Genomic DNA, 20,997 nt, shown 5'->3' on the forward strand with positions numbered 1-20,997 from the left:
ATTGTCATTCAGGATTGTCTTTGTCTCTCCAGAACGATTTCTTGTTCATTGTGAGTCCATCTCTGAAGTTCTTCACAGGCTACATTGATGTATATTTTATGTTATTTTATTTATGCCTTTTCCCCACCCCCCTTTTTAGATCCCTGCTCCCTCTCCCTTTCCCTTCCCCTCTCCCAAGTTATTGACTGTCCCCAGAATTATAGCTAAAGTGAGCAGCCCTCCCCCAGCATCGCCATTCTGAGTTGTGCCAGTCTGGGTGTGCTCTGTTGTGCACTGTGACCCGCTGCTCAGTAGTCCTATTGCTTTTACTGTTTTATAGGTGTTCGTGCAGGGGAAGTGGGGAGGGGGCATAAACAAACACAAGGGTTATCAGCTCTTTATCATGAGATGACTTCTGTTCATTTGATTTGTTGCATTTTTTTAGACGATGTTTTCTCAGAGCGTTGTGTTAGATCACCCTCCATTCCCAGTAATGCCAAGAAGGAACCTCCAGAGCTTTTGTTGTTTTCAATTTTTTTGTCTTGCTTTATTTTCCTCAGGTTATTTTTTCCTGCTAAGAACTTTCTCTGTGAAATGCCTACACGAAAGACAACAGATGGCTCAAAAATTGGTTAATGGCTTCATGCCCTCTATTCTAGCTAGGGGAAAACTGGCCATTGAGCTGCGATGAATGGCCAGTTCTCCTTCTGCAAAAACTAACTTTAAGGACCCATCCTTCCTGCCATACACACACATACCCACACACACAATATTCCTGTCATGAACCACTGATTGCCATTTACAGAAGCAATGATCCTAAATATAAACGGCCATTACTGTACTCTCTGTCTGGTCTATTATGTTTTGTTTAAGCATCTCTAGCTCTGCCATGAGCCCTGAGTGACCAAACAGCACATTAGCTACCAATAATGACCTATTAGCTTAAGGATCTTTGCCTAAGTAATCAGAAGTATTTACCTGATGTCTAATGCATCCCAGCTGTGGAGGAGGTTGAAAATCGCCTTTCAGAAAAGATTGTATTGAAATTGATGTGACCTGAGAAGTCCAGCATGTGACCATGATTATACAACCAAATCGAGATTAGTGAGCAGTCTAGTCTAAATTGTAGCAATGGTTCAGCAAAAATGTCCCACAGTCAGTAGGCTGCATAATAATTAGCTAACTATTCTGTCTTTCTCTCTCTTTCTCACTCCATAAATGTGAGAGTGCATTTTCAAAGACACCTCCTACAATGGCACCTGCAAATTTTCACATTCAAGCACACTGTTTGCGGTGTGCAATTGCTGACATTTGGCCTTGCAAAACAGATCTTTGCATACACGCACAAATGACTTTTGCATGGGTAAATGTGAGAATTTAAATTGGATAGAAGAGTGTATTTTCACATTTTGCAGATGCAATTTTATAGGATCCTTTGAAAATGTCAGGTGAGGTGATCCAATCCCTTATTTGTATTGATTCTTAACTACCACCCAAGCAAAGCAACCCAACTAGGAACAAAATGCACGGGCACAGATTTTATTTTTAAACAAGAACCTGAGATGACCACTAGCAAATGTGATTTCAGCATCCCAACCTGTTCTCTTTCAGGAGTGGAAAAAGCATGGACATAAAACTGACATGTCGTGTTGGAAGGAGTAACTGTATTTTTCATTTAAAGCACAAAAATACTTTTGGCATTTTGTTGGTAGTCCAACAAGTATAAATAAGCATCAATGACAGACAAGCATTTTAGAAAGAAGCAGGGTCACCCCAAGATATGAGGGATACTGAGCAGGCAAAAGAAAAAAGGACATCTAAATAGGAAACAACACTATTTTGTATTGGAGAATATTTGTTTTTAATCTTCTTTTGTATCACTGCATTTTTTATGATTAACAACTTAGATGTGAATACAGAATATGTGGCAATTATTATTTGTCTTTGTTTAACAGGATGGGCATTTAGAGACACAAATTGGATTATTCCTCAAAAGGTTCCCATAGAGGATGAAATGAAATATCTCGCTTTTTCTGAATGGCTGGGAAGAGACAGGACAAAGAGAGAGAGAGAGAGAGAGAAAGGAAGAGAGAGAGGGAAAGAGAGAGAGAGAAAGATGAGAACCTACTTGTCAATATGATGGAAATTTCACTTATTCCTTTGCCTTTTTAATTGCTTAGGGGAGAAAAGTAACAAGCACATTAGTTAAGCCTGTTCATTTACTGTTTTGTGCCTCAGAGAGTGAGAATGAAACATCCATTATTTTTATGAGAAGATGCTTCCTAAATATTCAGCAGTAGAAAAAAGAACCACCACTACCATACCATTATTTGCATCATAAATCAAGACTCGCTTGATCTGACAAGGCCACTTGTTGGACTCACAGCTTCTTTCTTAAGTGGAAAGCCAGAATGAGATAGCTTTGCTAACAATAAATGATCTGCGTCAAAGCCAGGCAACAGGCAAAACAGATGCAGGTGCTTGTTTGGTTCTCAGTAATGGCATTCAAGAAAGCTCTTTCCCTCCATAAGTTGCAAAGTTGCTGCAAGAAATGAAGCACTAATACAAAGAAGAACCAGCACTGGGACCCACTTTTACTACCTGCTCTTGATTTTCCAACAGGGAGCAGGGTTGGGCTGTGTCTTGTGTGTTTGAAAACTCTGGAAACAGATTAGATCTGACCAAATAAGGGGTATTTTTTACTGAGTATGTTATAGAGGCTTTCATTTCCATGCCAGACAGGAGGAACCCCCATAACATTCCATGTGTGATGCAACAAGAGCGTTGTAACAAACCTAAATGTAAACAGGATTTCTCCGGCTGAAACTATAAAACCTATATTAAAAAAATCCCTCTTCCCTAAGTAAATGATGCTCGTTACCCCTTGACCTGGCAGATACTACAGCAAAGGATCTAAGTTCAAGACTTTCACCTCCCTACCCTCTCCAGATAAGATCAAACAAGAACCAACCTAGGTGCATCTTACAGTTGTAAATAGAAAATAATACATAGAAAAATATATTTGAAAATTGTTTCAGTTCTTGGATGGGCACCAGCCATCCAGTGCAATGTTATTGATAGTACACTGTGGTGCTTTGGGTTTCTGGTTTTGTTCTCTTTATGCTCTGTCATCTTCTCATTGCAGCTACATTTCAGGGAACATGTATATTTAGTAGCTATTGTAAGTTCTGCATGGCATCACCAAGCTTATTTTTCCTTGAGAAGAAAAGAAGAGTCCGTAAGAGTTTAAAGGCACTATGATGATGGGGATTTGTAGCAGAGAATTTAAAAAAAAAAAAAAAAAAAAAGGTTTTTAAAATTCTAGTTTGAAGCCAAATACTGATATTTTAGTGCTTTTGGGGTTTTAACAGTAAGAGCAAAAAAGAAAAAAAAGGGGATTTTTGGTAACCCAGCTGATCCGCTGATCCGCACTTGCCAGTTTTATTATTTTGTTTATATTGGACTGTTTGACCCTGTCAAACAAGTGTCGAAGTTGTGTGTATAAAACAAAAAAGTGTTTAAAAAGTGTTGTAAAGACACTGAGCCTTATGAAAATATTTATGGAGTTAAATAAAAAGAAGTGAAAAGGCATCTGAAGGCATTTTTAAATCATTTTCCTACTCAGAGTGGTCTTACTCTTTTTCCCAAGGACATGCAAGAATTGTCTGGATGGGGCGGCAGTATGTCAGGATAGCAGACAGTAAGTGATTCATACGGGACCAGAAAGGGGGCATATCCTGAAAAATATCCCTTCCTTCCCTGCCTGTGCCCTCCACCTGAACTGAGCTGAAACAACCGATTAATGGTTAGAGGTCCAACTCACATAAAATACTGGATTTCAAGTGCTGTCTGATGCTGCATTAGAGTTTGGGGGAAAGCTTCCTCCTGGTTTAAAAGGGGCATTCTCTGTTACCAAATTCTGCTTCACTTTACAACGTAAAAGGAAGGTGACAGAATTCCATAAGCAGATGTCAAATTGCTGAGATATTGCTGCCAACACAAGAAACATTACTGCACATATAGATAGGGTAAGAGCAGACAGTGATTTTCCAAGTAAGGAACCAGTGGCCACACGTGATTCATTGCAATAGTCTTGGTTTAAGAAGATGAACAGATTCTCAACTTGGTGTTCCCTTGAAGTGAAAGGACAAGGGGACATTCATGAAGAAAGGAGGGTGGTATTGCACCATCTGAATGTCACAGTGCCCACTTCAGAGTCTCATTAATGATTTCCGGGAGAGGACAATGGAGGAAAATAGTTTTGAGGTAGTACTAACATTAGTTTGGAATGAAAACAGCCATCAGTATTAAACCATGGTGTCCAGTGTCCACATCCCTTAGAAACCAAGGCAATTTCCATTCTTATTTCACTCTATCTGGAGTGCGCGGGCACACATACACACATGCCAAGCACCCAGACATAGCTGTAGTCTGCGTGCTTTTCTCAGCAACTGATTGCCACACTGCTAGCATGCTGAGTGAGTGGATATTTAACCCTTATCCATTAAGAAAAAATCAGCAATAGTAATAAAAAAAAAAAGCATCCCTGCAGTAAGAGTTAGAGAGAGACCACATCAGCATGGCAAACAGAGTTTGCTTCAGAGTTTTACCAAGCTAAGAAATGGAATCAGTGGCATCAAAGAACAATTTCCTGCCATTTCATCAGTGCATTGACACAGCTTCATGTTATTGCCAAACTTTTACTTTCAATGGAGAGACAGGCAAACACTGTTACAGTATCAAGTACAGTGACTTCATTTCTGCTATACCACATGGCCAATGTGGACTGATTATAGGGTTTTCATTTTTTGTTTTGACCGAAGGGATGTTGCTGAAATCGAGCTGCAGTTGCTGAAGACTGTAGCATTTTCAAGCAACTCTGTCAGGAAGTTTAGGTTTGAAATTTTGCCCTTCTCTTCCAAAAGGAGGTTTTAGTTTTTTAAAAAACAACTTATGAAAAAAGCTACACAGATATATTCTGTGTGTCAGGGGAAAAAAGTTTGTCAGAATAGCTACATTTCTCTGCTGTGCTTATAACCCAAACTGGAGAGGTATCTCAGCACGTGCCAACTGATAGGTGAATGTGATCAGTCATGTTTTGTGGTGTAAAATGAGTGAAATCCCAGCTTTTATCAGTTATTTCAGTTTCCACACACAAGGGTATTTTAGTAACAGCTCAGGCTGCCAGTTGTGTGTATGTGTGCCTGCCTGCTTTTTTAAATACTTTTTTATATTCTTAAACTGAGCCAATCATTAGCATCCTTTTTTTTCTATTTATCCAGTACAAGTTTTATTCATTTTTTGTTTCTTTGGTCTTCCTTCAACCAGCCAGCATTCAGACAGCTTCCATTTGATATAATCCATCCCAGATTCCACAGAGGACAAATTTTAAATTGATACACACCTTCTTATGTTGTCATTCATACTGATATACATTACCAGTCTCTTCATGATGCCACTGGAGAGACTTCTAATTGACATTAGCGTAAGAGACCTGCATCTGATCCTGGTACCTTAGGTAACATGGGGTGCAAAGCAGGGCAGAGTTTACCTTACTATCTTTAAGCCCGTCACTTGTCACCAAAGCATTTACACACACACTGAAGTAGTGTGCTAATCAGTCTAAGTTTGCAAAATCATAGATGTAAGGAAATGCCCTGAAAAATGAATTTACCTCTATTAATTATGCCTGTTTAGGTTGTTCATATTACATCTGCTAACCGAAGCATTTCCTTAGCTACATCTCTGTAAACCACTGTATCATGCAAAACACATGTGGAACGCAGCATACACCTGCAGGCTCACAGTCAGGTGGAAGGCACCAGCTCCAGCCCGAGAGCTTTTGAGCAAGGCAGTAGAGCCTTGAAACTCTGGGGTAAGATATATACAGCATGATAACTGACATGATACGAGTACACTGTACATCAGAATGCTTCATGTTCTACCAATGTGTACTTGCTTATGATATTGCATGCAAGCTCTTTTAGGAAGCAGTCTTTGAATCTGACTAATGAAGCTGGACTGTCTATCCAAGTACAGCCCAGTCACAAGAGTTCCCTATTCTTCTGTATTTGCTGCCTACAGCACCAGAATCAGCACCAGCCTCTACAGTCCCAGTTCAACATCCTCCAATGCAAAACAATGCATGTAAGTGCACCATCTCTGCAAGATTATTCAAGATTGACATTGAATGTATGCTGGTGGGGCACAAATGAAGTAATTCATAACTGACAGGGTATTACTAATCCCTGACCTATACATTGACCTTTGAGGATTCTGTACTAAGAGAGGTGACTAGGAGTGGACCCACAAATGTGACCTACCCAAAACGTGTAAGCCCAGTCTGTGCATACAAGAGTTTAACTACTAAGGGTATCTTTGCCTTTGCTACAGAAAAGTGCTTCAGGCTTTCTCAGGGCTAAATTCATCCTTATAAGTGTGCAGAGTTCCACATTTTGGAGCAGAAAGAGGTCCTTAGCATGCAATGACCCAAAAGCTGCTGAGGCCTTGAGTGAAGCAATTATTTGACAGGCACTATTGCTAATTTCGCTGCTTGGCCTAGTCAGTCAAGGGCTACTGCTCTGCACTGTTCTCACACTCTGAGAGCATTGCTAAGAATATTGCTCCATTTTCAGTTGCTTTCTATTCCCAAAATGATTGGATTCCCCCTTATACCACCAAACCTAGCAGATAAAATCTAGTTGCATGCAAGTCACTTAATCAATACGGATGTTTAGCTCTTCTTTCAATATTAGTTACAACAGCCTCAGCTATAAAAAGCTTTAAGCCACAATCATGCTGTTTGTTTTAATTTTTCATAAAGGAGAATATATAAAAAAATTAAACTCTTGCAGGAGCGATTACTTCATAAAGAAAACATAAGAGTCCTGAAGAGGTGCTTCGAACATGGACATCTGGTTCTGAAGTAGACATCACTCCCTGCCACCCCACCCCCTGCCCTCCTGCCAGAGAAGAAAGTTGTTAAAAGGATTTTGGGAAAAGAGAAAAAAAGGGATACATGTGGCTCTAATTCTTATTCTGTCTGTGGTCCCAATTGTTGTAGTGTACTAGTGCCTCACAATTTTCTATTCATTATCCTCACAACCCCTGTGAGGCAGGGATTCTCTGTTCTCTCTGTTTTACAGAATGGGAACTAAGGGGCAGATTTTCAAAGGCATTTAGGCACCTGGCAAGACTTTTGGAAGAGTCTAGGTGCCTAGTTCCCATTTAACTCGATGGGAGTTGGATTTCGATGGAAATTAATTGCCTTTGAGAATCTGCATTCAAGTGGCTTGACCAAGGTCACACAGAAGGTCCATAGAAGAGCAAGGAATTGAGTGCTCCACCCTGGTTTTCTAAGTTGCAAATTAACATCCTAATTATTCTGTTATCCTTGCTCCATTACTGTTAGGACAATCACTTCTATAATGGATTTTATGGATACATCTTGGCTTTATTTACCTTTATAACAGTTGAGAACCATTTCTTTGGATATGATTTGTCAAGTTATGCAGTAGAACATGTACTCATATGGTGTTGTGTATAAACAAACCTGATCTGCACAGCATTGAGGTTCATGGGAGCTTTTCCATTGGTTTCAAAGGGAGAGGGATTGTGCCTTTAGCAAAATCTGCCCTAAACAGTCATGCATAAAGGTCTAGGGAAAAAATGTCTTATGGTAGCAGAATGGGAACCCCTAACTCACGTAGAATGGGACAGAAGAATGTTTTGCGATGAGTTGTCTCATTTTAATCAATGGGACTTTACTAAACTAGGTAGTCCATACAACTAGAGCATGCAGTGACAGAATCAAGCCCATGGTGAAGATTGGGCCAGATTCTTCTTTCAGGTGCAACTTGTATAAACTGGAGAAACTCCCTTGACTACACCAGCGTTACTCCAGATTTATACCAGATATAACTGAACACAGAATTTGACTCGTGCTTTAACTAATGCTTGGAACAACAACATTGGTACAGTGACCTGGTAAATACTCGAAGGTACTTTGATGTGGTCATTTTAAGCCTAGGACTTTTCTACTGAAGATACCATTATTGGTGCAGGGTGGATTGGTTGATGCTACACTGTGTTTTCTGTAGATAGTATTTTCCTTAACTTCAACGGGAGTGGTAGTCCATTACAGAATTTGCCATTTCCGTCTGAATGTTGGATTTCTCCAAACAGATGGTAGGGTTCCCTTATGTATTGCGATGGAAGAAAAAGTTTAGCTTTCCCTTTCTCATGGCAGATTTCAAACAGAGAAGGTTGAAAATGAGATGGGTTTATCTGTTCTACTTCAACTGATCCTGCTTATTGCGTCTGCTACGAGGTGTTTAATTCTGGAGTTGATTTAATCAGGAATGGTGCTTGACACTGGAAAAACAGAGTAGCCTAGCAAAATATGAGAAATCCAGAGATCATATGAACAAGTATCGTACCTGGAGAGACAGAATTTAGTTTGAAACAGGACTGTACAAATAAGAGAATTAAAAGAAAACAGTGCCAAATTAACTCCCTGATGGAGCCCTGGCAAGCTGATTTGGAAAGACTTTTTATCTCCCCAGACTCCATGGACTAAAAGAAACATTCCCCCACAGGATTCATCAGACAAGCTCTATTCATCCCACAATAGGAAGTTTTTGAGAGTTGTGGAGTTTCTTTGGACACGCGGTCTGAGGATTCTAAGGATAGAAGAACATCTTCAACAAATTACCTCAAAAAAAGTCATGATCATTACCTGGGTGAATATACACTGAAAATATTCAAATTCTTGGGAACATGATCAACAAGGAAATTATTTCTGCTTTGAAACCTGCCAAGAGGTATCCTATTACACTTGACTGCATCCGAGCCATTAGTGAACAAGAGCAAATGCCACTGATTGTTAGATCTGTTTCTGTGGAAGACGCAATGGAAACCAGGCAGAGATACAATCCAAAAGCACTTTGTTGGGTTTTTGAGCATGACATAGTCCACTGACAGTACAATGATAGAAGCTCTCCTTGAACAGTCAAAAGAAATGGAAATTTCATTCAGTGATTTGAGTGGTCAAGGCTATGGTAGTGGGACAATTATGAAAGGCAAACAGTGGAGACAATCTGGGGCAAGAGAGCATTTTTTTTGGTCCTGAACAATGCACTTTCTTTTAATCTTGTATTCAACAATGGTGCAAGTTATTGCATTGAAGCTGCAGTACTTTTTTATATGGATCAAAGCATTTGGGGGGGTTTTCCACAGTCTCACAGCAACTTTAAGCTGTTATGCACCAACATGTGATTAACCTATTTCCAAAACCTTTAAGTGAAATAACAAGGGAGAGCCAAATTGATGGGATCCATGTATTTTGGTGCCAACTTTAAGAAGTCTATGGTACTTAAGTATCCATTGCCAAGAGTTTAAACCTAAAGGGACCCACAGCAGCCAAAACTCAAAGCAATACTGTATTGTTGGCTCACAAAATCTGTGATTTGAAGTGTTTGCACAGTGTGGTACTTCAGTATGATATGCCTTATGAAGGCAGCACCACCCATAAAATGCTTTAAGACAGCAATGTAGATTCTGATCAAACTATGGCTTGAAGGATTTCCTTGTAAACTACCACTGTGATAAAGGACTCACATGCATCCTTACTGATGCTAAGAAACTGGTCAATGAGCTGGAAATTGAAGCTTTCCACAAGAAAAATCAAACAGAGTATGAACCCAAAAAAGCAAACATTTGATTATGAGGCCAGAGATGAACCACTAACTAATCTAGGAAACAACTCTAAAGCCATTTTTCTTATGTTATGTTTGAGATACTGTCATTGGTCACTTGAAGAGCACCACAAGCTGCTTGCCAATGTGCGGGAGAGGGTTGCTATTATTTCTCTAAAACATCAAAGGTGCCCTGCAAAGGATTGCAACAGCCATGCTTTGTTTTAAGAAGGGCATTAGACGATGATCAGGTTGGTGCAGCAACATCCTTTCACATTAATGCCCTGGATCTTTGCAGTGGATTTCAAGGTCTTGGCAGACAGCTGAAACCTAGAATAAGCCCAAAAGTCACATTGGAGTTTCTATGCAAAAATAAGCTTTTGTCCTCATTTCCAAAGATATCTATTGCCATCAAGATTCTGGGATCATTGGCTGTGTCTGTCTGAAGTGGAGAGCAGCTTTCAGAAACGTAGAAAGATATACCTGCATTCTGTGATGGCTCGGTCTTGCCTCGTGTGCCTTGCTTTAATTTCAATTGAAAGCCAAACTTCAGGGAGTAGTTTCCCGTGCAGACATCCCTTTACATATCTTTGTGTTCTCCCAATTCTGGACCAGCATGTTTAACCTCTAGCTTATTTTAGTATAATCTAAGAACTACTCTAAACATATGTCTGCGTGGCAAAATGAAGGTTGATCACAACATGTGGTAATATATCTAGCTAGCACGGGTAAGCATAGCAGTAAAGACCCAGCAACATGTGCTTTAGCACAAGTTAGCAGCCACAGGGTCCCTGAAGAGCTTATAACCTGGTACTAGCACATATTTAAAGTCTATGCTGCTGCATCCTCACTGCTATGTTACTCATGCTAGGTAAGTACAAGCTATGGTCAGGTCATGCCTTCATTTTTCTGTGTAGGCATCCTATAAACTGCTTCACTGACTAGTGGTCACCAAATGCCCTGCTCCACATGCCCAACTGTGTCCAACTGTGGCTGTAGGTGATGAAGATGAAGTGCCAAAAGGCCATTTAAGAATTCCTACATAAGGGAAAGTCTGGAAGAGAAGAAGGGGTATCTGAACCAAACGAGCTGGACAGGTGGGGAAGGCAGAAGAATCCGAGAGAAAACTAAAGAAATGAGCAGGGAAGAGAGACTAGTTAAGCAAGAGGAGAAGACAGATGGGAGGAATGGCAAGCTGACTTGTCCGTGGTCTGGGTGGGCAAATTTGCTATTAGGCAAAGCTTGATTCGAATCTCACACTTCTGTATATCCAGTTAGTCCAGTGAGGGAAGCCTAGTTCAACCACTACAAAAATCCTAGTGCGACCTAGAGTTGAGTGAGCTGAGAAATGAATTTGCAGCACTGCTACACAAACCAAGCTCAAAACTCCCATGGACATGAATGGAAGCAGTGCGGGGGGGGGGGCATGTACAGAACTAGCCCGTGAGAACTGCACCGTACTTCAATTACTAGACCCAGAAAAGGACATCAGGGCTCCTCTAGCTACTATTCCCAGGCCTGCCACTAGCTTGCATGACGACCCTGGGCAAGTCATCAAAGGCCTCATGCTAGATTAAAGAATGACTCCAGCTCCCACTGGCAGAGCTACAAGTTGTGATGCTCACTTCCTCTGCCAATAGGCCATGAGTATTTTTTCCTGCCTCTGTTTACATTATCTGCCCTCCCTTCCCCCCCTTCTCCCTCCCCATCCCAGCCCCTGGCTCCAATACCTACCTCATGGGAAAGTCAAGAGGCTTTAAGAAATGGCACATCAAATTTGACAATGGATATATCTGTTTTTAAGACCCTCTGAAATCCCCTGGATGAGTTGATTTGGACCCATTTGCTTTGTCTGGCCTCTGCAGAGTAATAGGAGAGATGAAAGTACCAAATCATAGAACTGCATTGTTGGGAAGGGCTTCATGAGCCAGCTAATCCAACCACCTGCACAAGCGTAGGATTCACTTTCAATTAACTGGAATGCCAAGACATCTTTATTTAAACTTAGAGCTGCTGCTTGGGAGAAGGAATGAGTTGGCTGGAATGTGGATTTCTTTTGCAACATTAAATAATTGACAGTGCTGACAGTGTGGGGCACCCTGCATTGTGCTAAAATCAACAGAAATAATTGAGAGTTTGTATGCACAAGAGTTTTACCAAATCTGTGACCGTTGGAAATATCTTTGTGGATTAGCTTTCTGCCAGTGGAGCAGATGTTTTAAATAAATAACCATTTCCCAGCAGTGTTTCCACCCAAATATTGCAACACTGAGGACCTTCGCATGAAGCTGAATCAAAATATACAAAACAAGAAACTAATCTTGGTTATTTGTGATTGCCCAACCAAACTGAAGTGTGAGAAATAAATAGCAGGAATACACTGCAGAGTAATGTTTTCAGTACACTAAGGTGGCAGTAATGCTATAAAGGTGTTTGTATAAAATATATCTAATTGATGCCCCTTTAGGACTGTTTCTATCTGCAGATTAAAGCTGCTCATGGAGAAGTAATTATTACTATTGGGACTCTGAGGTCAGTGTTTGGGGAGTCCAGGATGCTATATTAGCCGGAAGAAACAATTAGCATCTTAACAGAAAGACAAGGTCAGAGGTTTAAAGAATTAATGAAAAGGCAATAAGTGATCAAAGAGACTCCAGAATGCAGGCACCCAGGGCTCCAGGGTGGGATGGGCTCAAGCCTGTCTTTGGTTCCTGTTTACATGATGTACCTTCTTGCTCCATGGTCCCTGATAGCCATCCTGAATAGCAGTCTATGCATGCACTGATAACACCACATTTATGAGTTCCAACCCATCACGGGGAGCTCCACAGCTACTGCACATCTGGGAGCCTGCTGCAAAACAGGCCCTCAACAAACTGAGGCTTGAAATCAGGCAACATGCCTCCCAGACTAGAGTTTCTGCAGAGCCCCTGCACATCAGCCTAGCAGGTACGGCCACACATCTCGTACGCAAAACACAGTGAATGATATTCATGGGAACGCAGGCAAGGCCATGAGGGAGCTTTTGTCTGGGAGAGCAGAAAAGTAGCATCAGCTCTAATGAGACTAAATGACAGCCTCCTGCTTTGCTACATTCCCTTTTAGGCATGTCCCTTAATTTGATGCAGCTCTTGTTTGTTTGTTTGTTTGTTTCCTATTTAGTTTCAAGCTACTGTACCTCCCGTTTCTGTTCAGTTCATTGCCTTTCCGCAGCTCAGATATGCGTCAGTAGTGCATCTTGCCCAGACAGTTCCCTAAGCTACTTCCACCAACTCCCTGTACTTACCCTCTAGGCCCAGAACTGAGAATTACTAATCCTTGATCATAAGAGGTGGATTTGTAAGAGGCTCTGATCTCTGCTTGTTCGTCTGCATGTTGCATGCGAAGGGCAGAATTCTCCTTTCAGATGTACGTAGCAATTCTCACCTCTGTTGCCTATTTTTGATCCCTGCCCAGAGCTCTGGGAATCAAGATTTACTGCACAGATTTGAGGGGGGGATATCCCTGTGGGAGATTGAGGCCCCAAACCTGCCAAGATTAAAGTGTGTGCTTAATTTTATGCATGGTAGCATGTCAGAAGGGCCCAGAGTGTATATAAAGTTGAGCATGTGCGTGTGTCTTTGCACCATCAGGTCCTTATGTTCCTACAATTCACGTGGCTCCCCAGAGTGACACACATCAGTCCTTTACTATTCACCCTCACTCTTTTGCCTTTGTTGGTGTCCTCCGTGTGCTCTTCTAGCAAATACTTGGATGCATAAAATCTCCGTCTTACAAAAAAAATTTAAACAATTTCTTCAACCTCTTTTCTATCCTAAAAGGGTCAGTTACTGCACTATGGATACCCATACAGTCTGCTTGATAATGACATGTACATAAAATCTCATATGTCTCTGTGATGTTATACTGTTGCACAAATAAACTTTGCTTTTGTGTATTCATTTTAGAGAGGTACATTGTTATCACTTTAGTGACTGGTTATTGGTCCTGTAAAGTGAAACCAATAATATTTTGATTTCTTTCCAGAATCAGCCTCTGGGTCTAGTTATTTCATCAGCAGTGTGTGCTCGAGTGCAGTTAGTATTTATTATAGTGCAAAAGCATCACAGTCAGGGACCAGGAGTCCTTTGTGCCAGGTGCTGCCCATAATTCATTTCAGTTGCCTGAATATTCTGTCTGCAACACAGAAGTGACTTCATTTGACTTCCCTGCACTAGCAGCAACTGATTATAGCCAGGGTAGCCAATCTCAAAGGCAAGTACATTCTCAGACCCCAAGAAATGTCCTTTATATTCACTGCACGTCATAATTTAAAACATCCAGAGCTGTATCAGTTACTATTAAGGATATGGTTGTATGCATTAGGTTGTATGTATAAGGTTGTTGTATGCATTAGTTTGGGAGAGTGACAAGGAGTGATGGGGAGCAGAAGGTATACTATCTTATCAGTTCAGCTTACAGATACTTTTTTTCCCTTTCATTTCAGTCTTCAGTCCCTTGTGACCCTGTTTACGGGGAAGGTATGAACAGCTGATGTAGAGCTGCACAGAAAAGCCACTTGCACAACACATTTTTGATCCTATAAAATGTACCTATTTTACTGTAGGTCCTTGAGGCTCACATCTCTAAGCATCAGCTCCCAACACTTTATCTATTGCCTAAGGACTAGATCCAAAAAAAGGCTTAGGCACCTAGAAGTGGCTGGGCAGGAGTTTTGTGGGCTGCAATTCAGACATCCCTCTTTCACCCTAAGTGCAGCTTGGGCATCTGAGAGGCCCAAGTTCTCTGGTGAAAATTTACTTAGGGCCCCAAGGTTTAGCTTCTGCACATGCTTAGAACTTATCACCATGCTGTTTGTGCCAAACATTCAGGAGTTGAAACCCTGCATAACTGTCCAGTGGGACCTGGTGGGGTAGATATGCTCGGAGCACACCGAACCTGACACCATTGCACCCATGACCACTCATCCTAGAACATGGCCTGAGGTGGTACCTATGCTGACCCTCTGCATGATCACCTTAGGACTCACTTGCTCACAAAATGGAAGACCTGAGTTCTGGTCCCTGTTCTCAAAGCTGTTTATGCCTCTTACCCGGTGACTGCTGCATGCAAAGTGCTGTGCACACCTAGGAGCAGGGACTGGCACTCAGGCCCCACTCTGGCCCAAGAGGGTTGTAATGGGCACCTCGCTGGGCTACTGAACGGTGCTCCCTCTTGTTCTCTCTTTGGCTCCTTACTCTTCCACTTGTTTCATAGATTTCATCGACATTAGGGCTGGAAGGGACCTCGGAAGATCATCGAGTCCAGCCCCTGTTTCATGGAAGTCCATTTTGGCTTAGCCCGTTGCTTGGTGGTTAGGGCATTATCCTGAGAGAGGTGGACTTGAACTCCTTCAGACTATTCAGGGCCTAAAATCCAGGTGCCTCACTTCCAGGTAGAGTGCCCTAAGCAACAGATCATTAGGCAAAAGGAGGTGCCCTCACCACTGGCCATCCTTGAAAAGAAGGAAGCCAGCGAGTTGCCCATACCTGAAAGGATAAAGTCGGTGCCTACATTTAGGGGCAGGTTTCAAACTGCCAAGTCTAGACTCAGTCATTGCTGAAGTCCAGGAGAGATGAGAGACTCCAGATACATCCCTCTTCTCCAGGATATCTTATCAATGGACTGCTTTAGGTATTTCTCTTCTCAACGCTCTGGGGCTGTAAAACCCAATCCGAGGCATCTAAAGCTCTCTATTTAAAATGTAAGTAGCTTAGGTGCCTAACCTGGGTCTGTGGATTCACTCTCCCAGAACAAGGCATGTGAATGTTAGGCATAGTGATCCTGAGCCTGCCTGTGCCTAAATTCTTATTTGGATTTGGCCCTAATGTCACATATGAAGGCACCCAGAACATCCTGGAAACAGGAAAGGGAGAGAGATCGTAGCACGCCACAGTGAAGGAGCAGAGTAGGTGTGAGTGCTGCAATGCAGGGGTGTGAATGAGTGCAGGAGGGAAGAGGCTGGGGGGTAGACTATATACTAAATATAGGTCTACTGTATCTACCCCCTCTCTCTAACCTACCGCACCTCCCTGACTTAGTCAGCAGTGCCTTGGCATTACAGTGCACAAAGTTTAGACAATGAGCTCCTTCATTTTTTTTCAGTGTAGGTCCAGGAACTCATTCAAGAACTGGGTTAGAGGGGCTCAGCTCCAAACCAGGGGCTTGGATTTTTGGCAGGCTTTGCTCCAGGGTTTGAAGACATTTGGATCTGATTTCCCAGGCCTAGCCCAGGAGCTGCCTCCCTACACTAATCTCTTTCAGAAGTGATTAAGTGAGGTAAGGACAGAGCAGACAATTTCATGTATTTCCTGATTTTTATGGCTTTAACCATTTTTTGTCAGGTTATTTCAGCATGTTCCTTTGGGGTTCTGTTTTCTTTAAAGTTAGGGTCATACCAAAGCCACTGCTGTGTATACAGGTCTGCATTTGCTGTGGCATGTGGCAGCCTTGCTACACTACGTCAGGGCCTATTTATACTGCTACCTTGCCATGCCAGGTGATGCCATGCTGAAACACGCCACGCATTCATGTTCATGGGACCTTGGATTTCATTTTCAAAGCCCTTTCCAGCTTGCCTACTGTCCCAGCAGGTTGATTTATGCCTCCAACCAGTGCAGGGTGCCAGTCCCCATCACCCACTTGTCCCATCTTTCCCATCACTTCCCACAAACACCTGCAAAGCTTCCTCAGTATCCTCCTTCAAATCTCTGTTGTCTTGATGCCTAGAAAAAAACTTCATGGCACTTAGGTTGCCCATGTGCTATGATCACTGCCTCTTGCACTGACTTGTGCAACACTTTTCCTTGTGCTCCACCTGTTTCTTATAGATCAAATCGTAAAGTCACTGGGCAGAGATCGCCCCTTTGTTATCTGTACAGCACTGAGCATCATGGACCCCTGGTTCAGGAACAGAACTTGTAGGGCCTGTTTATACTGCTAGCTTGCCATGCCAGGTGATGCCAGGCTGAAACGTGCCATTCTGATCTGCATAATGAGCTGGAACCAGATTAGCTGTCTTAGTGCAGCACTGAGGCAGGCTAACTAGCCCTGCTGAGATACAGCCATAATTAGCAAGGCACTGCACAAACACATGAGAGGAAGCATGTGTGAAGCAGCGTGGCCCATCTTATCCCATTGCCACCTGGAACACCAAGGTAGCTGAGCAGCCATACCCCTGCATGCTCCAGTACCGCATGTGACAAACCATTAGTAAACAGAATGAATGTTGGGTTAAGGACAGGAGTGGGATGCTGTTCATTCAGAATAATCCTTTTAGCACCAGAGACAGGCCTGAGCCAACGCTCTGATTAGATCCAAATGTTGTTCCTCTGGCTCACTTCCGCTCACTCCCATGGATTACAGCAGAAGGAGGAGGTATTTGTTTTAACTGCTAAGAGTCCCACTGAAGGAGGTCTAGGTGGAGCTCTAAGTGTATAGCAAATCAAGGCCCTGATCCAAAGTCCTTGAAAGTTACAGGAGTCGTACATTGACTTCAATTGTCTTTGGATCACATTTGGAACTTCATACTACTTTTATTAAAACCTCTGATTTCTATTATTGAATCCTGTGCACAAGCAGCTCAGTATTCTCCTCTCAGATATACATCACAGCACTCTCCCTTGTCTAGTTACTGAAAGGCCACCATCAGTACAGTATCTAAGTGTTCCCCAGCTGCAAACCCCTGCTCCAGTATGTGATGTTGGCAACATCCCTAAACTCAGGAATTGGGCCTACTTTCACATCATGGACACAATCTATGCTTGTATCATAAAAGCACCCCTCAGCTCACTGGGGGAATGAACTGAACATCAAGAACTGCCAGGCCAGGCCTGATTTTTCACTTGTCGAGTTCTGTATAGAGTAAGAGACTGGGAAGTGCTTTCACAGCACCTGTATTCACTATACTTGCCTCTTGCTAGTGCCATCAGGGCAGTTTTCTGTAGCACTAAACCCATTAAAGTTAATGAGAATTTTGCTCAGGACTTCAGCTAAGCCAAGGCTCTCCTCTAAATTTTACGCGCATGGGATTTTTTTGTTTGTTTGTTTTTGGGGGGTTTTATTATCAGATACAAAGTTCTTATTGAAACAGTCATTGCAAAACCCTTATTTATTCCAATGGGACTTCACTACTTACTGAAAACCTATAAAATTCCGCAAATAACATTGTTACTTAAGCAACAGCAAAGCTACCTTGGAGCACTGGCATCTTAAAAGTAGTTTGCGGGACCAAAAGTCATTTTATTCAAGGAAAATGAAAGCTCTGTGCAACAGGTCTTGTACCAGCCTAACAAGAAAAGTAGGATTCAAACTGGCAATGAGATGATGCAACAACAACTAGGAAAATAAAGTACAATCTGTAACTGCCAGGGACTCAGTGTGTTGCTGCTACCCAGAAATAGAAGGTGTGTGGGAAACGTATCCTTGAACAGGCGCCAATGCTCACTGAAATGGGCGCTGGCCCAAGTTTATTTTAATTAAAAATAAAACTAAGGGAGCCATGAGGTGAACCTTACATTTGCAGTAAGCACTTAGATGCCTAAGTAAGGCCTTTGACATGGGCCCTTGCACTAGTGAACACTTACAAGTTGTAGTAGCAATTTGAACCTTTATGTGCATTGGCGAGCACTTGTTGTAGTCATCATGCCCATGGGGCAACTGTGTGTGTAAATGCTCACCATCCTGGGTTCTTACAGAATCACAGTCTGGCCATAAATGATCCAGTTAATGAGCTGATGCTTTATGCTACCTGAAAGACTTTAGTTCTTATTTGAATATAGTTCTTATTTGAATGTTAGGATCATCAGAGAGAAGGACAGGAAGGGACCTCACAAGGTCATCTAGTCCAGGCCCCTGCTCAAGACAGGATCATCCCTGATTAAACAGGTCCAAAAGTCAACAGAAAAAATTAGCCAAAGCCCTGAAATGTCATTCTGCATGCCAGTCTCAAAATGGAGAGTGCTGGATAAATATCGGAATAATCTGTGATTGATTAAAAAAAGAAAAACACTATTTTTTAATAAATAACCTTCCACCTGGGCTGACCTCCTTACCAACTGTTAGCACAACAGCCCTGGAACAATCATTTCTTGCATGAGGTGATCTTTAAATATAATTGGCCCCTCAAGGGGCTGCAATCATGTATCAACATGGTACCTTCCTCCTTCCTTCTTGAATCCATTTCTTTGTTTATTGATTGAGGCTGTTCCCGCTCCCTGTCTGGCAAGCTCCTCCTAGATGCCCATGTAGGGTTGCACTCTTAAATGACTGTAAAAAAAAAAAAAGTACATGCTCCAATGTTTATTATTCCCATACCAAATGTGTTCAGCTAGCAAATTAAAGGATGTCTCTTAATGGGATACCCAGCCTGTCCTAACAGGCAATCTGAGGGTCTTTCCTTAAAAGTCCTTCCATACCAATAATAAATGTCCAGAAAGCAAAATTAGGCCATCATGGACATCCATACAACATGGAGGCCTTGGGCAAGTTAGCACACATATAGCAAATTGAAACATAGCAATCAGCTACCATACTACCACAGGAGCCAGAGACAGCTCCTCCCTTCAGTTCTGGCTCTGCAGAGCGAAAGGGAGGGAAATGCAGTTAAAAAAAGGGGGGAGCATGATTAAAGTGAGCAGAAATAAAGTAGATCACACACCAGGCAGTGAAGGAGAAGCTGCTATTTTTCCAACTCACATTTCTAAATGTCCTTGAAACTAAAGTCATAGTTCCTGGCATTTAAAGGAAAGAATGGCAGCTAAACAGACAATGTGGATATTTCTGTTTAAAAAAAAAAAAAGTCTTATTTATCCAACCAAAATGAAATTTTTGTGGAGAAAAAAAAATCGTTTTGGTCAAGATACCTTTTTCTTTTCTTTTTTTAAAGAAAATATATCTTTCCCCCAAAGATGTGGCATTTCATTGAGTAGAAAACACTGCGTCCTTCGTCTTAACTTCCTGTTCCACATTTTTCCATCAAAAAGTTAAAACAAGAAAGGCTATCTTTCTCTATCATTTTTTTTGTTTTGTTTTTCCTGAAAATATAAAATTAATTTTAAGTGAAACTTCTGCATTTCTGTTTGTAAAATAGGCTTGCTTCCCTTTATCAGCAGATTATATAATCTTATGGATTATACTGTGTGAGCAAAGGTTCGGATCCTACTCCAGGTGAAGATTTTTCCTGAAGTACAGTAATAGGGGGAAGACAACAGGGCCAAAAATTGTTAGAATGCTGTTAATGTTTGAAGAGGTTCCCTTTGTTCACATCTCTGATTTGATTTCACAGTTAAACATCTGTTCCCACAAAAGCACAGCTGGGGAGGATTTGCAAGAAAAGTGTCCACTCCAGACCAGATGTGCAATGTAGTTATTGGTTGCTAAAATCAGTGCAAAAGATAAATAACATGAGAAATGTTTCGTAAGGCAGTTGTGCGCATAGTTTGTATTTTCTAAGTCACGATTCTTTCACTAGCATTATTTGCTTCTATGAAAATAGAGCCTTTCTAGAAAAGAGGCTGGCTACTGCTTTTCTGTTCTGATTGCTGCTTAGGTGTTTTTTATTTATGTCAAACATGAAGAATGCATTGTTCAGTGTAATTCTGTTGCTCTGTTAATATAGAAAGCTATTTTTCCGTGTTTCTAATTTGGCGGGGGGAGGCAATTGATGTGGCATCATTATTTGAGTTTACTTTTGCAAATGGCTACATTACCCTTTGTAGTTACATTTTGTATTTGTAGTTAAAAAAGGATAAGTATGGAAAATAAAATGCTTTAAGCTATTTGAAACCTTGTGTGTCTGTTAAAGGAATTAGTAATAAATAAAACAGGGCAAGTGTTGCGTTTCTCATTTTTCTGCTCAATAATGGCAAATTGTTGAATTTGATGGTGTAGGTTACCATTCTGTCTTCACTGCTGCCAGGTACACTAATTTATCTCTATTGTGTCATTATTTGAGGAAATGCCCATGAAATAACAGCAGGAAAAGAACATTTATAAATTGGTGCTCAGATGCATGGGAGACTATTGAATAGTATAGTATAGAATAGCACTGAGCACACCATAGAGGTAAAATGGTTTAGTGGGCTAAGCCTTGCTAGGAATCAGCCCCCTTAGAATCACTGATCATAGAAAATGAGGGAAGGGACCTCAGGAGGTCACATCTAGTCCAAACCCCTGCTCAAAGCAGGACCAGCCCCAACTAGATCATCCCAGCCAAAATTTTGTCTAGCTGGGTTTTGAAAACGTCCAAGGAAGGAGTTTCCACCCTCTCTCTGATATCTTGGTC

At 41.6% G+C, this 20,997-nt stretch overlaps 1 protein-coding gene across 5 annotated transcripts in view; it reads left to right on the forward strand.

The window, feature by feature from the left end:
• The window catches only part of ARHGEF9 (Cdc42 guanine nucleotide exchange factor 9), a 422,470-nt gene extending 401,979 nt beyond the window's left edge, over window positions 1-20,491 (forward strand). For 4 of the 5 annotated variants that reach the window (XM_019521482.1, XM_019521480.1, XM_019521481.1 and 1 more), the window contains 3 exons: window positions 3,629-3,679; window positions 6,064-6,126; window positions 6,834-20,491. In XM_019521482.1, coding sequence (XP_019377027.1) covers window positions 3,629-3,679; window positions 6,064-6,126; window positions 6,834-6,861 — 142 coding nt within the window. In that variant the 3' untranslated portion in view covers window positions 6,862-20,491. Of the gene's footprint in view, window positions 1-1,934; window positions 3,571-3,628; window positions 3,680-6,063; window positions 6,127-6,833 lie in introns of those variants that run through there. The other variant, XM_019521485.1, reaches the window with a different exon arrangement.
• The last annotated feature ends 506 nt before the right edge of the window (window positions 20,492-20,997 follow it).

The sequence above is a fragment of the Gavialis gangeticus genome, unplaced genomic scaffold, assembly GCF_001723915.1.
Source record: "Gavialis gangeticus isolate Ggan-Ray unplaced genomic scaffold, GavGan_comp1, whole genome shotgun sequence".
Taxonomy (NCBI): Eukaryota; Metazoa; Chordata; order Crocodylia; family Gavialidae; genus Gavialis; species Gavialis gangeticus.